This window comes from Tympanuchus pallidicinctus, unplaced genomic scaffold, assembly GCF_026119805.1.
Source record: "Tympanuchus pallidicinctus isolate F22 unplaced genomic scaffold, pur_lepc_1.0 scaffold3, whole genome shotgun sequence".
Taxonomy (NCBI): Eukaryota; Metazoa; Chordata; class Aves; order Galliformes; family Phasianidae; genus Tympanuchus; species Tympanuchus pallidicinctus.
In genome coordinates this window covers 42,588,774-42,604,652 of record NW_026294747.1, presented here as the reverse complement: position 1 = coordinate 42,604,652, position 15,879 = coordinate 42,588,774, and the positions used below count along the sequence as shown (strand labels likewise).

Below are 15,879 nucleotides of genomic sequence, written 5' to 3'. Positions count from 1 at the left end.
GTCAGCAGGTAGAACAGGACCGTCCCCTGCTACATGCTAATCTAGATTTGGGAGATAAGGGATTTTACCCCTCCCTTGCTTACATTCTTTTTGCTCTGTCTCACAGAAGAGCGTTTACGCAGACATATTTCTAATTCTTTTTGTTCTCTTCTCCAGCCTTAGGCAGTAGTAGAAATAGCTTACTAGGAATATATTGCTGGTCTGCATGATGTCTGCTCTTCTTCAGGAGCTTCTGCAATATCTTCTAATTCTTGGGGGAAAAAAAAGTGGGGGGGAGAGCAGGGAAGAGGCTGTGAGAGATTTGGATAAGTTAAGGGATTCTCTGCAGCAGAGCAAGTTCAGAAGACAGTTTTGTCTTGTGCCTTCTGGGGATATTAAGAATCAGAATTTCTTTAGGAAAGTCGATTTGGATGCATAGTACCTCTTAGAACATCATCTGGACCTCTGAAAACTGGATATTTCTGTTACTGTAAAAACAACATCCTGTTTCTTGGTGCTTGTTCTTCTCTTCAGATATGCACAGCTAAATGGAGCCTGTTGTGCTGAGCTTTTGTGGCATCTCGTGGAAATCCATACAACTTCTGCTTACTGTGTACAGCAGAGGGAGTTTATCACAGTGTCTGTGCAGCATTCCTCTGCTGCTGTGAAGAGTGGGAGTACTGCTTGTGCGTAGCTGCCTTCCCTGTGTGCAGGGAGTTACCCTAGTCAGGATGGCAGGGGATGTTTTCAGAAATGTCCCCTTCCAGCTTTTTCACCAGCAGCAGCAGGTCTGTGGTGTAGTCTGATTTTCCAGTTAACCTGCAGAAATTGTGTCCCTCAACCTATATATTCAGGGAAGGCCAGACACCTTCTATCCAATAAGATTTTACTTAGTTGTGTATTTTCTGGAGAAGAGTTCCTCTGATGTTCTGAATGAAAAGCCATAAACCAGGTTTCTATTAATTTAGTTCTGTTGCACTGTCCTTTGCCTTCACTTAGGTTTCCATTCTGCGTCATATGCTGAAGAACACAGCAAAATGAAAGATAAGTCTATGCAGCTAGATTTGTTACCAAGAGGACCACGTGCAAATAACCTGCAGTATGTTACCCTGATGTGCAGACTGCCATTACTGTCAAAATAGAGTAACAAGTTTGATCTTGGGTTAAATTTGCAGTTGTAATTAAGCAGAATGTTTTGATAAATCCGTTATTCAGAAGAGAGACCGAAACCACAGCACAGAGCTAAGAGACATTGAAATCAGTGATTTCTGATACATTAGCTCCCATTAGTTGGCAAGTTAACTGTGTGATTCTTGCTGTTCTGTCCCTGCACAAGATATCAATGTGTTGTTGCTTCCATGTAACTACATACAATTACATTATTCTTTATATATAAAACAAAATATGGTGGATCTAAGTAGGATGAATTAAAAAACCCTATTAAAAAGTATTTAGAAGCAAGAAGTCCACCAGTTTCCATAAATAAAGAATAGCCGTTGCAGATGGAGTCGTTATGTTGTAGTGCATTTGGCTTAAATTGCACAAATAGGCCTTTCATCCCAAACTAATCTACGAATGGAGAAGGCTTCCCCCACTGTTTTTACTTTGAAAATCATCCAGTGGTGTTAAATCTCCACAGCAGAGCATAATTGGTTGTGTTCTGACAGTAGCTTTTTATTTCCTTTATTCACATTTCTTTTAGCTTGTTTATCATCCCTATTTTCCATGTTGTAGCTGACAAGTCTAAGACCCACCCAAAGACAGCAGGAGAAAATAAGGTTTTCAAAGCTGTGCAGTGTGTAGCATGTCTCTTACATGAGATCCATCGTATGTATTTTTGGCAGACTGTATCACCATACAGTTCCCCAAGTGAATCTAAAAGCAAATGCAGTGCTACTCTGAATGCACAGAAAATAAAATACTGACTTAAAAAGGTATTCAGTGAAAGCAATCAAAGTAAGTAGTGGCTTACGTGAGCATGGAGTTGACTGTGCTTTGAAGGTGGTGTTGACTGTGCTTTTAGCTGTGTAAAATTAGAAAATACCCTTTAGATGTTTCTATAGGAGGACTTCTGTATACATTTCAGTGGGCATGGTCAAAATCGCCAGTGCATCTGCAGCATGCATGGTGGCAAGGTACAGAAAGCTCTGTCAGATGCAGTCACATTCTGAATTTGTAAGGTGGTACCAATTACACCAACCCTTTGGAAGAGCATGAGCTTGGTAGAGCATTTTGGACTACAGTGCCAGTGCGTTCAGCAGAAACCTCTCACCATGATCTCTGTAAATTGCCTTGGTTTCCTTATCACATGCGTGGATTGTGTCTGTGCACATCCTTCCCACAGCAAAGCAAACCTGCTAAGCATAAGCTTTCCCTTCCTGCAGTGGGCAGGTCACAGATACCTTGCTGCAGTTCCTCTGCTGCTCATCATCACTGGAGTTTGACAGGAATGGCTGTTGTGCCTAATTTTATTTGAAGAGGCAAGATTTTTATTTATGATTATTTTAACTTCAAATTTGTAGGGCAATTACTACATTATTCAGGAGTGATTAAATAAACCAAACATAAGTAACATGTGCAGCATAGATGCCAAAGCATTGTAGGATTATATGCTCTCGTGTCTGTATACAATTACTTCTGCTTAAAGGAACTGGTAGATATTTCCTTTCATAAATTCTTAAGTGGATATTCTTAATGTTCTAGTGTATTACTGATATGTCCAGCTTAACAAACCCCACGTCATCCCTGTTGGATTGCTTTCCCCTTTTCACCTGCAGCAGGCAGGGTATGTTTTCATTGGGATGACTGAAGGACCAAAGGTGTAGCTGACAGTTATTTCTTCTGCAAAAAGAAGAGGGCTGCATTTGCCTGAACTTCAGATTTGCTGTTGCTATTGACAAAGTGCTCTTTTTGCTAGCAGTTCATGATTCATGCTTGTTATGGTTCTTTGCATACAATTACTCTGTGAAGTATCTCTGTAAGAGCTTCCATCAGTAGTGTATCTGACTTGTATCTGACTCAATAGCCCCTGATAGAATCTCTTCATACAACAAGTGAGCATCACTTATCTTCCATATGCTTGCTTATTGTCCCATCTGCTGGTATGTAGTGTTTATAAATAACAGTTCAACTACCTGTATCTAAAACTGACTGTCCTGAATTTTTCTCTGAAATTGTATTGCCTTTATGGTAAAAGAGTGTGTTAGCAAACCTGGAGCCTGACAGAATGCATACATTCAACTTAGGGTAGCAAACTGTATTGCTTTCTTTATATCTTTTAACTCTCTGTTTCCAAAACTCACACTACCTGTCATCCAAAATGTTTAGAGGGATTAAGCTGGTATTTAGACTTTATGTAGGTTTGTTTTGTTCAACGAAGGAATATACCTGTGTCTGATGTGGAATACAGTAAGTATTTTTCAGTCAAACTTCTTGCCATGTTGCAGACAGAATGGAGACTTACTTCTGCTGCATCCCAAGGAAGATCCCTTTAAAAGGCAGAAGGAGTGACACTGTGCAAAAGCAATTGTTTCATTACTGCATTGAGATCCAGCTCCTGTTGGCTCCATTTTGCTCCTGATGAAATTAGTAACTCATATCAATTTACAAGGGGAATGGAATCAGGCTTTCAAAAGGCCGACTTATCTCTGTAGACCTTGAGGGTTGTGTAATTGTGCTACAGCCAAATTGAAATATTAAAAGAATCTGTGCATGGTACTTTCAGGTGTAGAACTGTGGTTAAGAACCCTCAAGCAAATAAGACTCTGTAGGATGAAAGGCTCCAGAGACTGCCCCATGGCCTTTCCTGACAGAGGCAGGCATATTTGAGAACACGTCAGTTTCTGGAAATTATGAAATGAAGTGCTGAACTAGAAAATGGGGAAATAATAAGGTATTACTTTAAATTTTGCCTCACTGTTACACTGAGCACGCAACTCTTAAATATTTTTTCTTCTTCAGTATAATTAAATACCAATCCAAACATCAGAGCAAGTGCCTGTTTTAAAACAACTATTGTTGTTTCAGTGACAAAGTTAGAATCACAACCAGAATTTTGAGCAAAAATAGATTCAGCTGGCCAAAATCTGTCCCCTGAAGCCTGAGGGAATTCATCTGCTGATGATCTGCATTGAACTTAGTAGATCACCAGACTGATGTGTTAGTGAGTGCGTGAGTGGGTACGAGCACAATATGAAGCTTGACAATGTCTGAGAAGCATGTGTGGATTATTAATGATTTAGATGAAAGTTTATTCAACTCTTACTTACGTACTAATATCAGTTCTAACTAATTCTTCCTATGTTTTGGCCTGTTGCCTATCAGATGAATTTTCTTTCAGGCTACGTGAATTTTGACCTGATGAATATTCTAAGTCACTCTGCCTGTATAACTCATTTTCATCTCTGCAGATAACCCTTGCTACTTCTCTCCTTGACCTTCTTTCTCTTCCTTTTTTATTTCCCCAAGCAGAACTGGTTGGAAATCTTTCAAAATGTAAGTGAAAAATATAAAGATTTTTCTGAGATGCAAATGCTGTCCGTTTCCTGACCAGTTCCACCATAGCTCCTTTTCTTTTGAAATGCAGTATTTCTTATCTCCTCCCACTTATTTTAAAGTCCTTTTTTTTTGTCCTTTTCTCTCTTTCTTTGCCATCATCCCTGTTTGCAATCATTCCTGTGGGATTCTAACCCCATAGTAGTATACTTTCCCCCAGGACATTGCTCCTGTAATCCCTGGGCCTTTTCATTCCATTTTTCTGTTGTTTTGGGTTTTTTTTAGGGGATTGGGATCTGGAGTATGTCCCTTGGCAGAGCTTTTGAATCCAAATCAGAGCCCCTTCATGGAAAAGCAAACACTAGACTCAAGAGGGGGCAAGCCAGGGTGGTCTTTTGGCACATGGTTGCTCATAGTTTTAGAGAGCAAATAGAGGTAGATCTGATAACACAAAATTGGGCATCTTGATTTAAATCCCATCTTTCAGAAGCCTTTTTCACTAGTAACCTAATCCATAAGAATTCTACTTGGGTTCCTATCTATTCTGTCCTGTGTTTTTTCCCCTGGAGCAAGAATTTATTGGTGGCTTTATGTGGGGGACTAGGAACATGTGATGTTTATTGAGACACATTGCCCTGACTAATAAAATCAAGTAACTTTAATTTTATGCAAATTTATGATAATTTTGAACATATTTAAATGTAAATTTACCCTAAAAATGAAGAATCTGTCACTTAACATGCATCACATGCTTCCTCATAATGACTGATCTTAAGGAGTTGGTTATAAATTCACCTTTCAACTAGTTTAGTATGGATGATTTCTTCTTTTAAGCATTTGGCATCCTCTAATGACAACCCCTGCAGTGGGAAACCATCACAAAGTAAATGCAGCTGGCTTGCTGCACAATCATGAATGACATTGCATTTAGTTATTAATAATTGAAGGAGCATTGTGTATTCCTCCTGGGTTTTGTATATAATTTATGGATCATAAAGCTACTTCAAAATCTAAGTGAAAATAATTTTATTGAGCAAAAGTGGCTGCTAATAACTGTGCCTTCTGTTACATATATTTATCTGAAAGTACTGTAAATAAGAACATTTGGAGAGACTGATTAATGCACTGCCTTTTAGCACTGTCCTGTCACTGGTTCTCAGAAGCTGTTTCTTACTTCAGTAAGCTCCACAGATAAGTGCATTGAGATGAATAGGAACTGAGGGATTATATACCTCTTCTATATTTTCCAACTTTCAACCATACCTATCTAAAATGCTCTGTTGTTCATTCTGTAAAGAAACCAGACCTGTGCAACACTCCCTGAAAACTAAAGCACTTTCCCATTTTTAAAGCAGAAACAGGGCTACCCCTGGTCACTGTCACATTTCAGTTAAGAAGCACCTGTGTTGAGTGTGCGTTTTTAACCAACGCAGTCATGACTGTATGAAAGCACTGTGGTGATGGCACGAAGGTGGCAGGACCTGATTTTAAAGTGGTTTATCATGTGACAGATGAAACAGCCTTGCTTGTTTTTGATTTTGGTTTTTATTGATAGAGGAGTTCAAGGCTGGTGAACAGGCAGGGAAAATGATGATGAACTCAGGGATGAGCATCTCCCTCTCCTAGTGGAAATTAAACACTGCACAGAGGCAATCCATTCTGCAGCTGACTTGCAAGCATTGTGTTCTCTCTTGTGAAGTCATTGGTAATGCTGTAATATCTTCCAGTGCAGAAGGGGACACCATTAGTTTTTTAATATATTGTGCTGCCATAGTTCCTACAGCGCTGGGAGCTGTGTGCCATAAAAACGAAGAGGAAAATGAAAATTTCTAAAGCAAAATCAGCTTTTTTGGTACTGTTTGTTTTTGAATACGTTTTAATATTTTGTTGGCAGTGTTTTATAATCACATTGTTTTTAAGATCCACAAACTGATTGCGGTTGAAAACGTGACTGTCAAAAATGTCCCATCTGGCACCGCGCAGATTCCAGCTGAAATCCTCCTACCTGGGAATGGCAGAACTGAGAAGGAGTCTCTGAGAGGAGCAAAGGCAGAACACCAGGAAGTTGGTGTCTCTTCCTCGCGTTTTTAGTAGTATCATTTGAAAAGGTTGGAGGATATTTATATAACTCCACAGAACTTATTTGAAATCTAGTAAATAAAACTTTTTAATTATTTTTTTAAAACACGGATCAGGACCGCCCAGACATCAGTTCTTACAGCCACCTTCCTTGCTCCTGCCTCTTGTACTGCTGTGTATCTATTGCCATAAAAATGTGTACAGACCAATTTGCGAGCAATTGTAAAAAATCAGGCTTTGAAAGTGGCCTGCCCGGATGTTACTTCAGTAATCATAACTTTCGATTACCTGTCAGTTGTTTTCACCTTATTATTTTTTGCACTGAAGCAGGATTACTTCTCTGCAGTTTTTTCAACTACTTCAATTTGCTTTTCCAGGAATGGGATAACAAACTGCCGGATGCGGACAGAAAGCGAACAGTCTTGTGGCTCCCCCGTTGTTAGCGGCGACCCAAAGGAGGATCACAACTACAGCAGTGCCAAATCTTCCAACCACAGGAGCACATCACCTGCTAGTGACTCCGTTTCCTCTTCCTCTGCTGATGACCAGTATGAATTTGCAACTAAAGGTAGCCAAGACAGCAGTGAAGGAAGTGAAGTCAGCTTCCAGAGCCATGAGAGCCATAGTGAAACAGAAGAGGAGGACAAAAAGCAAAATCGGAAGGAGACCAAGGATTCTTTAGCTGACAGTGGGTATGCATCCCAGCACAAGAAAAGGCAACATTTAATGAAGGCGAAAAAAGTACCAAGTGACACACTGCCTCTTAAAAAGAGACGTACTGAAAAGCCCCCTGAGAGTGACGATGAGGAGATGAAAGAAGCAGCGGGATCCCTCCTGCATTTAGCGGGAATTCGATCCTGTTTGAATAACATCACCAATCGGACGGCAAAGGGGCAGAAAGAGCAAAAGGAAACCACAAAAAATTAGAACAAATCAATGATTTGTTTGAACTTACAAAGTTTTGTTTCAGCACGTCAGGTGAATTCTAATGATTTGTGGCAATATCAGCAATTTTTTCATTTTTCTTTCTATTTGGTTTTATTTCTTTTCTTTTTTTCTTTTTTTCCTTTTTTTTTTTTTTTTTTTTTTTTTTGGACCCTTAAGATTTTTATTTTTAAAGGAGATTGAAGCCATAGAACTCATACTGACACTCAGCTAATTTACAAAAGCTTTTCATTACCCGAAGAGAAAAAGTTAACAACAAAAAAAAAAGCCAAAATCGCCATTGCTTTCTCCGGCTTGTCAAAAAATGCATGGTTGAATACGCAGTGACATCAACATTGTTGTGATGGGATAAGATTGGGCACTTGGAAATCTCTCTTACACTAGAAGAGATTGCATAATTTAGTAGTCATTCAGGCCTAGCCCTTAAGAATTTTTTTAACGGCCTTACAATTGGGATGTGAGTGAATGTGAAGAAAGAGATTTGGGGGAAAGAGAAGGCGTGTACTTCTCACACCAAACCACAGACCATCTAGTGGCACTTGGATGCACCGTGCCATAGAAGTCTTTGGACAGCCACTGGTGGCAGCTGCGCATACCGTAATGCACTTCCAGTGCGTCGCGTACGGTATGTGGCTCCTAGCGGGAAGACTGGTGACTTTTGGGAAGTCGGAACTGTGTATGCAACGAGTGAAATAATGGAAAGAAATGGGGGGGAGGGGGTGGCGGCACTGTTAATAGCATTGCTAATCATTGAATTATGTCTTCTATATTAAATTAACTGAATGTTCAAAAAGCCATAAGCCCGAAGATTGGCACTGCGTGCAAAAAATAATAGTATAGGGAAAAACAAGCTGTGTCTTCTAAACTGCCTGAGTGAAAAGCAATCAAGTCTAAGAAATTACAGTAGATATCAAGTCTGAGAAAATAAATCAGAATCCTTTTGTGTGGATCAAATATTTGATCTAACTGAGGGGAAAAAAGCTACAAAACCTGCCATTAGTATTATTCTGTAATTTAAAAAAACAACAGGAAAGCATATTGATGAACAATGAAATTAAGTTCAACAGAACAGCTCCTACACTGCCCTCAGAAGGGAGCTTTGCAGTTAAAGTCAGTCAGGATTCATCTGTGCAAAAACCACAGATTTCCAGATTCAACCAGCGTAGCCAGCAGAAAACAAAAAAAAGATCCACACTGCATGGATTCCTTTTGGAAGTGGGGGGGGGAGGGGAAACACAAAAAGCAAACAATTTTTTTAATTCAAAGATGACAAAGTTCTTGTAAGGTAAATAATGTATTTAGCATGAAGCATGAATTATTTTCATATAAATATAGAAAATAGAGAAAAAGGCTATGCCTCTAATTTTTAAGCCCTTAGGCTTAGAGTTTGGTTGGTTTATTTTATTTTTTTGTTTCTGTTTTGTTTTTGTTTTGGTTTTGGTTCCTTTTCTGTTGTTGGGTTGTTTCTTTGTGGATTTTTTTTTTTTTTTTTTTTTTTTTTTTTTGAAGCAGGTGTTTAAGGTTTAACCTTCTTCAGGGACAAACACTGACTGTTGGGAAACTTACTCTGCAATATTAAAAAAATAAAATCTTCATGCTCTGGTAGGGCTTGGATGGTTGAATTATACTGCCTTGTCTGCACATTCAGCCCCCTCTCCCTACTTCTCTTAAAAAAAAAAAAAAAAAGAAAAAAAAAGAAAAAAAAAAGTAAAAGTGTGTCCTTTCTTCGTCTGTACATGTGTAACATGACGCAATAATCTGAGGGCAAGTTTAGTAGTGAGTGTGTATGACAGAATCAAGAGAATAATGGGAGAATAATTGAGGAAAACTCTCTGATTTGATTCAGGAATAAGTAGACAAGAAAATAGCTTTGCTAATTTGCCATGAGAAAATGAAGTTATTAACAGCCTTATTGAGGTGTCCTGAGAAAAAACAGTGCAACAGAGGGTGTGATTCAGGTATAGTGCTTCTCTCCTGGCACGGTGATTGTTAGATTGGAGATCCGTGCAGCCAAGGAAGCCATGAAATAGATAATGCAGTCTCTCTCACCTGGATTCGTCACTTTGGCATGAAAAAGCTCCATATTTAAAATATCCTAGAGACAAGGAGAAAATCCCAGGGACTGAAAAACCCTGCCATTTAACAAAATGAAATGGTTTCTGATAGAGAATACAGGTGTATATCCCAAAAACTGTTCAGTCAGCAGCACCAAGGTGGATCTGATTCCTGAAGAGTGAGTTAGGGAAGGGTCTGATTCCCTCTCAGTGGAGTGAAAGGAGAGTTGCATTTGGTGTATATGCAGTTAGGAAGTGGAAAGACCAACCGGTAGACTGGGCTGGACCTGGCAGCCTTCTCGAGCTCCACAAACGTTTTGTAATACAAAAAACAGGACCATGCCAGGAGCAGTGTGCCAAAATTGTGCCTCTCCTCCCATCTCACTCAGTGTGCCCTGGGATCCAGGGTGCCTTGTCAAGGATTGTCTGACAGCTGCTGGAGCCCAACATGACTGCCAGCTATGCAGATAAGGAAGGAGGGAGCCAAGGATGGTGCAGGGAGCAGCTCCGTGCTCTCCTGTTTGCTGGTCCTGGGGCTGAGACATGCAGCATATTACAGCTGAGATGGCCAGCATAATACAGTTGGAGTACACAGGTGTGAAACCTGTTGGCTGCCAACAGCTTTTGAGATAAAGTTGGGGAAAATAAAGTTTTCTGTTGGCAATGGAGCGTGGAGATGGATGAGCCACGTCTTTCCATTTCCATAGAGCCCTCTTGGTGTGATTGGGCTGCGACAGTCCCATGCCACTTGGTCTGTAGGCACAGGCATTGAACCACACAGTCCTGGGCATGAGAATTTGGTCCTTCATTGTTTTATAAACTTCGAGGGCTGTCATTTGAAATACGAAGTAGTACAGTACGAGCTTGCCACCACCTTTGCTCATTAATGCATAAGTTGTTCTGCAGAGGAGGTATTTTAATATATACCAGAAAGCAACATTTAAAAGTCAAATTCATGGCTGAAAATGGGGCTCTGCCATTTCTTTCCTCCAGAGAAGGCGATGTGGTTGTCTGCTGGTGGCCAGATCCTGCCCAGTCGAAACACTAATTGCAAAGCATTATTACTGACTGCAGTACATCAGTGCAAACAAGATCAGTGTCTGCTGCACAGCAAGTACTATTCATTAATGTGGACTCTTGGTGGCTAAATATGTAATTACCACTAGTATTACCTTAGAAATTGGTCATTTTGCATAAATATCTAATTAAGCAGGTTATCTTTATGAGTATACACATATATAATCTATCTAAGACTTCAACATCTTCTTTTTATACTTGCTGGTAGACGTAAACTGTTGGCAGGTGTCTGTTTTCATGTGAAATGTGTTCCTCCTCATTTGATCTGCTGAGGAGTTCACAGTTTGGCTGAGTGCTAATCAACAGATGACTTGATGCTTCCTCTAATTATTGACAAGTATATAATTTGGACTTGTATAAAATATTTATGAGTCGCCTTTTAAAACATTTTTGTGGCTAGGTAAAAATGGCAGCTTTGTCAGAATTGGTAATACTTCATCAGAAAAGTTCTATCTCGTTTTAATTATTATTAAGAATTGAGTGTGTTTTTCCAGAAGAAAAAAAAAAGTCATCTCCTCAACCCAATTGTCTCTCCTTACAGTGAGTCATGCCAAAACTGGGTGGTAATTGCACTGTATTACAAGCTCTCTCACTTGCCAGACATGAGGTGGTTGGGTTTTGCTTGTTTCCTTTCTTTACTAAGCCATTTTGGGGTGAGAAGTCATAGAATCTCTTAACTTTCTGTTTTCCTCACCCTATCAGTATTGCCAAATTAATGGTTCTCCAGAACAGGTGGGGACTATAGGAATCCTGGTAGGTCAGCAAGCTTTTAGTGGCAAGTTTCGTATGGATGTGTGTTGTAGGGGTCACTCAGACTTCACCAGGAGTTTCCTTGGAATATACCCTCTGCAGGGAGAAGCTCTTGCAGTCCAGATGCCACAAGCAGATTTCACAGGAGTCTTCAGGGAGGTGAAATCTGTTGGCCATGTTTGCATGCTGCAAGCAGTTGGATGTTCTCATGAGAAGTCATTTTGATGCAGATTTTTGCCTGCATTTAGAGATTTGGGCACGGTTCTTGAGCAGCTGTAATACAACATCCCGTAGCAGTTTCTGAAAGCAATTTGATGAGACATGCTGTTAGGACCGCAGAACTAGCCTGTGGCTGTATTCTTACTGGTAATTCAAGTGATGTCCAGGCTGACTCCTGTCTTACCTTAAATTGGGAGAAAAGAATCCCAAAGGAGGTGCATCAGCTTCCAGTGTTCAACTGAATTACTGTCTACCTTTGCAAAAGATACAAGGAAACTGTGGGCTGTGTTCTTCACCAGAGTGGGGTAGAGGGGTGTCAACATACTTGAACGTACTAAATCCTAAGTTGTATGCCAAATGGCACCATGGATAAAATGGCCATTTTCTCAGTAGCCAAATCATCGAGATCCTAATTTTTCTGGAATTATTTCTGTATCTAAACATGCAGATAGGCACAGTCTGGGATTTTCCAGTACCTCAGGGTGTCTCATCTCCTTTGCAGTCAATGAAGCTACAGACATCCAGGTGCTCTTGAAAATCTATACTGTTCTATTATTACCATTTTTCCTTTGATCTGGCCCAAGTAGTTTTTTCAAACATTGCTGTCCTGTGCTCCAGGATTAACGTATAGAGAGAATGCATTTACTTCCAGATGCAATGCAATTTACTTCACTTCATGGAGAATGCAGACGTTCCTTCGAGTATCCCGCTGCTGCTTGAACAGCTCATGGGCATACTTTACAGGAAATGTTTTGAAAACTTCTTGACTTTGCCACCAAAAGAGCATTTGAACCATACATCCTCTTGATTGTAACAGAATATCAGTGTTGACTGTCTGACCAGTTAAGTTTTAGTAGTGTTCTTCACAGCCCTCCAGTAATATATCAAACACTGTTATGCACATAATGCAGCACTGTGATCTAATTTAAATAATACTTTTTTATTATTTATACTACTCTATGTAATATACATCAACACTTTGCTATATAACCTAAGTGATAACCCTCTTCTTAGTTATCTGCCAAACTTTGAATTTCTGTTTGGTTTATATTGCATTTAGCACAGTTACCAAGTTGTAATGATGTCTCTTTTCCTTTGAAATGGAATGTGTAAGTCAAACTATACATTTGTGTGTTTCTGTTTTAAGCTGGAGTTTATAAGGATTTACACACAACATTCGGTGTTCTGTATAAATCTGCATACATTTGTGAATTCATCTGCTAATCCCCTTTTCTTTAGAAAGTATTAATGGTGGTTTATTAGGGGTTTTTTTGTTCTTTTTTTTTTGTTTGTTTTGTTTTGTTTTTGCATTTTTACTTCTAGTACTGGTAATTCTTGAATTAAGCAGAGACTTGTCAGCTGGGTTGCTTTATCATGTACATGACCTTACAATTCTTCCACAGTTCAGCCAACAAGTACTAGCTTCACTGACCAAAAAAAGTCTCAACCTAATGTGTCTATGGTGCTGTATTTTGCTGGTGTACATTTAAAACCAGAAATGATCTAGAGGTCACTTTGAGTTGTTCTAATAAGTAGCCTTTCCTGGTTTGGGGAGCTTGGGTTTTGTTTTTGTTTTAGCATTGAAACATGAAGTATTTATCTGAAGCTGTATCATGGTTTTTCTACTGTATCACGTTTCCTTTTGCAAAGAGGGGAAACGGGCCTGATGGAGCAGCCTCTCACAGGCAGTGGAAGGCGATTCTGTTTCAGTTTTTCTTTTTCTCTTAATTTCATTGGCCGTTGGATCAGGCCAGCAGTCCGAGGGTTCATTATCTGAGGGTTTAAGGGATAACTGCAACTTGTGCTAGAATTGCGTGTTGCATTCTGCAACGGCCATCATCTAGAAATGGGAATCTCTTTACTCTGGCCTAAAATGCCAAGACATTTTTTCTTTCAGATTAACCATTGAACTTCATTACATTTTTAAGTTAACAGAGCATTGTGCATTTCTGAGTATGTATGTGGGATGACAATTGAAAGTAATACCTGTACCTGATAACCAGTTCCATGCCTGCATCATTCACACTCACTACTTAAAACTGCCATGATGTAAAATGTTGGGGGGAATGATTTGTGTGTGTATGAAAAGCATTATGGACTTGTACATTTTTTTTATACTCTGATCTGTAATTTCTGAAATATTTTGTTTTACAGAAAAAAAAAAAAAAAAAAGTGATAAAGCAATCAAAAGACCAAGAGATTTAATATCAGTGCTTAAGGGTCACAGGACCTTAACTGGCCAATATGTTAATTCAGTACAGTGATAAGCCAATTTTTTTTCCTGTACTTGGCATCTGAAACTGCCAATTTCATCAATATTAAAATACAAACTGTGATGGGGAATGAACAGTGATGTTAAGTTGTATTTGTGTTTACCTAAATGAGCAGTCCGAAGACAAGTGCAATCAGCTGATCTTTAGGGAATATGAAAATGTTGATTTAGAGGCATACTTGCATTTTACATTTTCTTGATGTGTAATCATATTGCCAAAGACAAACTACTTCATCAATTATTATTGTAAATAACACTTTCCCAAAACCTACCATAAAGTTTCTGTGATGTATTGTCTTCCAGTTGCAATAAAAATTACTGAGTTGCATCAATTGAACAATTGTAGTTTTGTGAGTACTGTCTTCAAAATACACTCAGGTATTATAGAGGAAAAACAGTGATTTTTTTTTTTTTCACAAATGAATTGCTTCATTTTTAAGTAAACCCTAACCCCAGTGGGATGTTACTTGTATTTTCACTGCAGTAGGAATCGTGTTAATTTGCTGTCATATGCAAATTACTAGATGTCAAATTGCTGTTTAATTTAGAGTCTGATCTTCCTTTGTCATCAAGTTTTGCAGCCTAGAAACAAAGCTGATTTCCTGGGAATTATTAAGAAAAAATTTCTTCTGAGGAGGAGTGGTGGGATATTGGCACAGGCTGCCCAGGGAGGTGGTGGAGTCAGGAAATGTAGATGTGGCACTGAGGGACCTGGCCAGTGGGCCTGGTGGCAATGGGTTGATGGTGGGATTAGATGGTCTTAGTGGCCGGTTCCAATCTCTATGATTCTGTCTGAAGAGATTCAGTAATCAGACATATGTAACAGGACTGGTCTGAAAAACAGCACCTACTAGTCTTTATGCTGGTTTCTGCAGCACAGGATTCCCAGCCCTTTTGCCAAGTTACTCCTGTAGCTTGCAGTACAAAGGAAATGCTTGGAGGAAATACTGTGAAGCTTGAAAGCCGGTTGCGTAAAGCGAATCAGTCCCTCACCTTTTAGCAGATGTCCTGCTCCTGAGGCTGCTCCCAGACGGCCACAGGGATCAGTGCTGTGCACCCAAGCCACTCAGTGCCTGTCTGCACAGATCTGCTAGCCAAAATGAAGCTAGAACGGGGGAAACAGCACGCAAGTCATCTCCTCAGAAGGTGAACAGTAAAGGATACAAAGGAATAGTAGCTGCCTTGTAGCTTTCTCCAGTTCAAGTGAATCTGAAGAGAAAAATCTTACAAATTATTCCTCAGGTGTTGTGGTTTCAACATGGGCTCTGTGAAGAGCCTCAGATGTAGATTTAACTTGTAAAGAGGCTGAGAAGAAGAAGGAATGCTTTTGTCTAACAGAGACTTTTTCTGCTGCTACTTAGAGCCGCACAAGTTCTCTTTTGCAGTGTATTCTCAGCATCCACTGTGGCAGCAACGTAATGAAGGTTAGGACCAAAAATCTCAGACCAAGAGGAGACTGGTGAAGAGAATATGCGTAACTTGTGCTCTGCGCCATCTTCCCCTGCTGGCTCCCCTCCTGCTGCTGGCCCAGCCACCATTGCGCCGCATGTTGCCCACGGCCTCACAGCCTGCAGCGCCTCAGCGCACTCAGAGAGCTGCCATGTAGGGGATACCTGGCTCCCACAGCCCAGCAGAGGTTCACAGCTTCTAAACAGAGGCTTCCCTTCAGGGAGTTGCAGGAAGACCCAAGCGGTTTGCCCTAGGCCTTCTGTGTGAGGCAGGCTGAACCCTGGCGGTGCTACAGGCCTTTTGTGCAACCATGAAATTTGTCTGTCGCGGGCAAAATGGTCTCAAGTGGCAAATTTTACTTTATTGTCAATTAACACAAACTGCTGATCGCTCATTTGGGTATTTAGAAAGCACACAAACAATCAGCCACTTACACAAACACCTGTCCTACCTCCAGCCTTAACATCCGTATTTTTACCACAGGTTACACACAGCTTGTCAGAATGCCTCTGGCAAGCTGCAAAGCAGTGTGAGAAGCCCAAGGGACTTCTGTAAGGCTCT

The 15,879-nt window shown here is 40.0% G+C and overlaps 1 protein-coding gene across 6 annotated transcripts in view; it reads left to right on the top strand.

The window, feature by feature from the left end:
- FOXN3 (forkhead box N3) overlaps positions 1-14,209 on the top strand; it is a 199,967-nt gene extending 185,758 nt beyond the window's left edge. For all 6 annotated transcript variants that reach the window (XM_052696164.1, XM_052696165.1, XM_052696168.1 and 3 more), the window contains one exon: positions 6,930-14,209. In XM_052696164.1, coding sequence (XP_052552124.1) covers positions 6,930-7,479 — 550 coding nt within the window. In that variant the 3' untranslated portion in view covers positions 7,480-14,209. The remainder of the gene's footprint in view (positions 1-6,929) is intronic.
- The last annotated feature ends 1,670 nt before the right edge of the window (positions 14,210-15,879 follow it).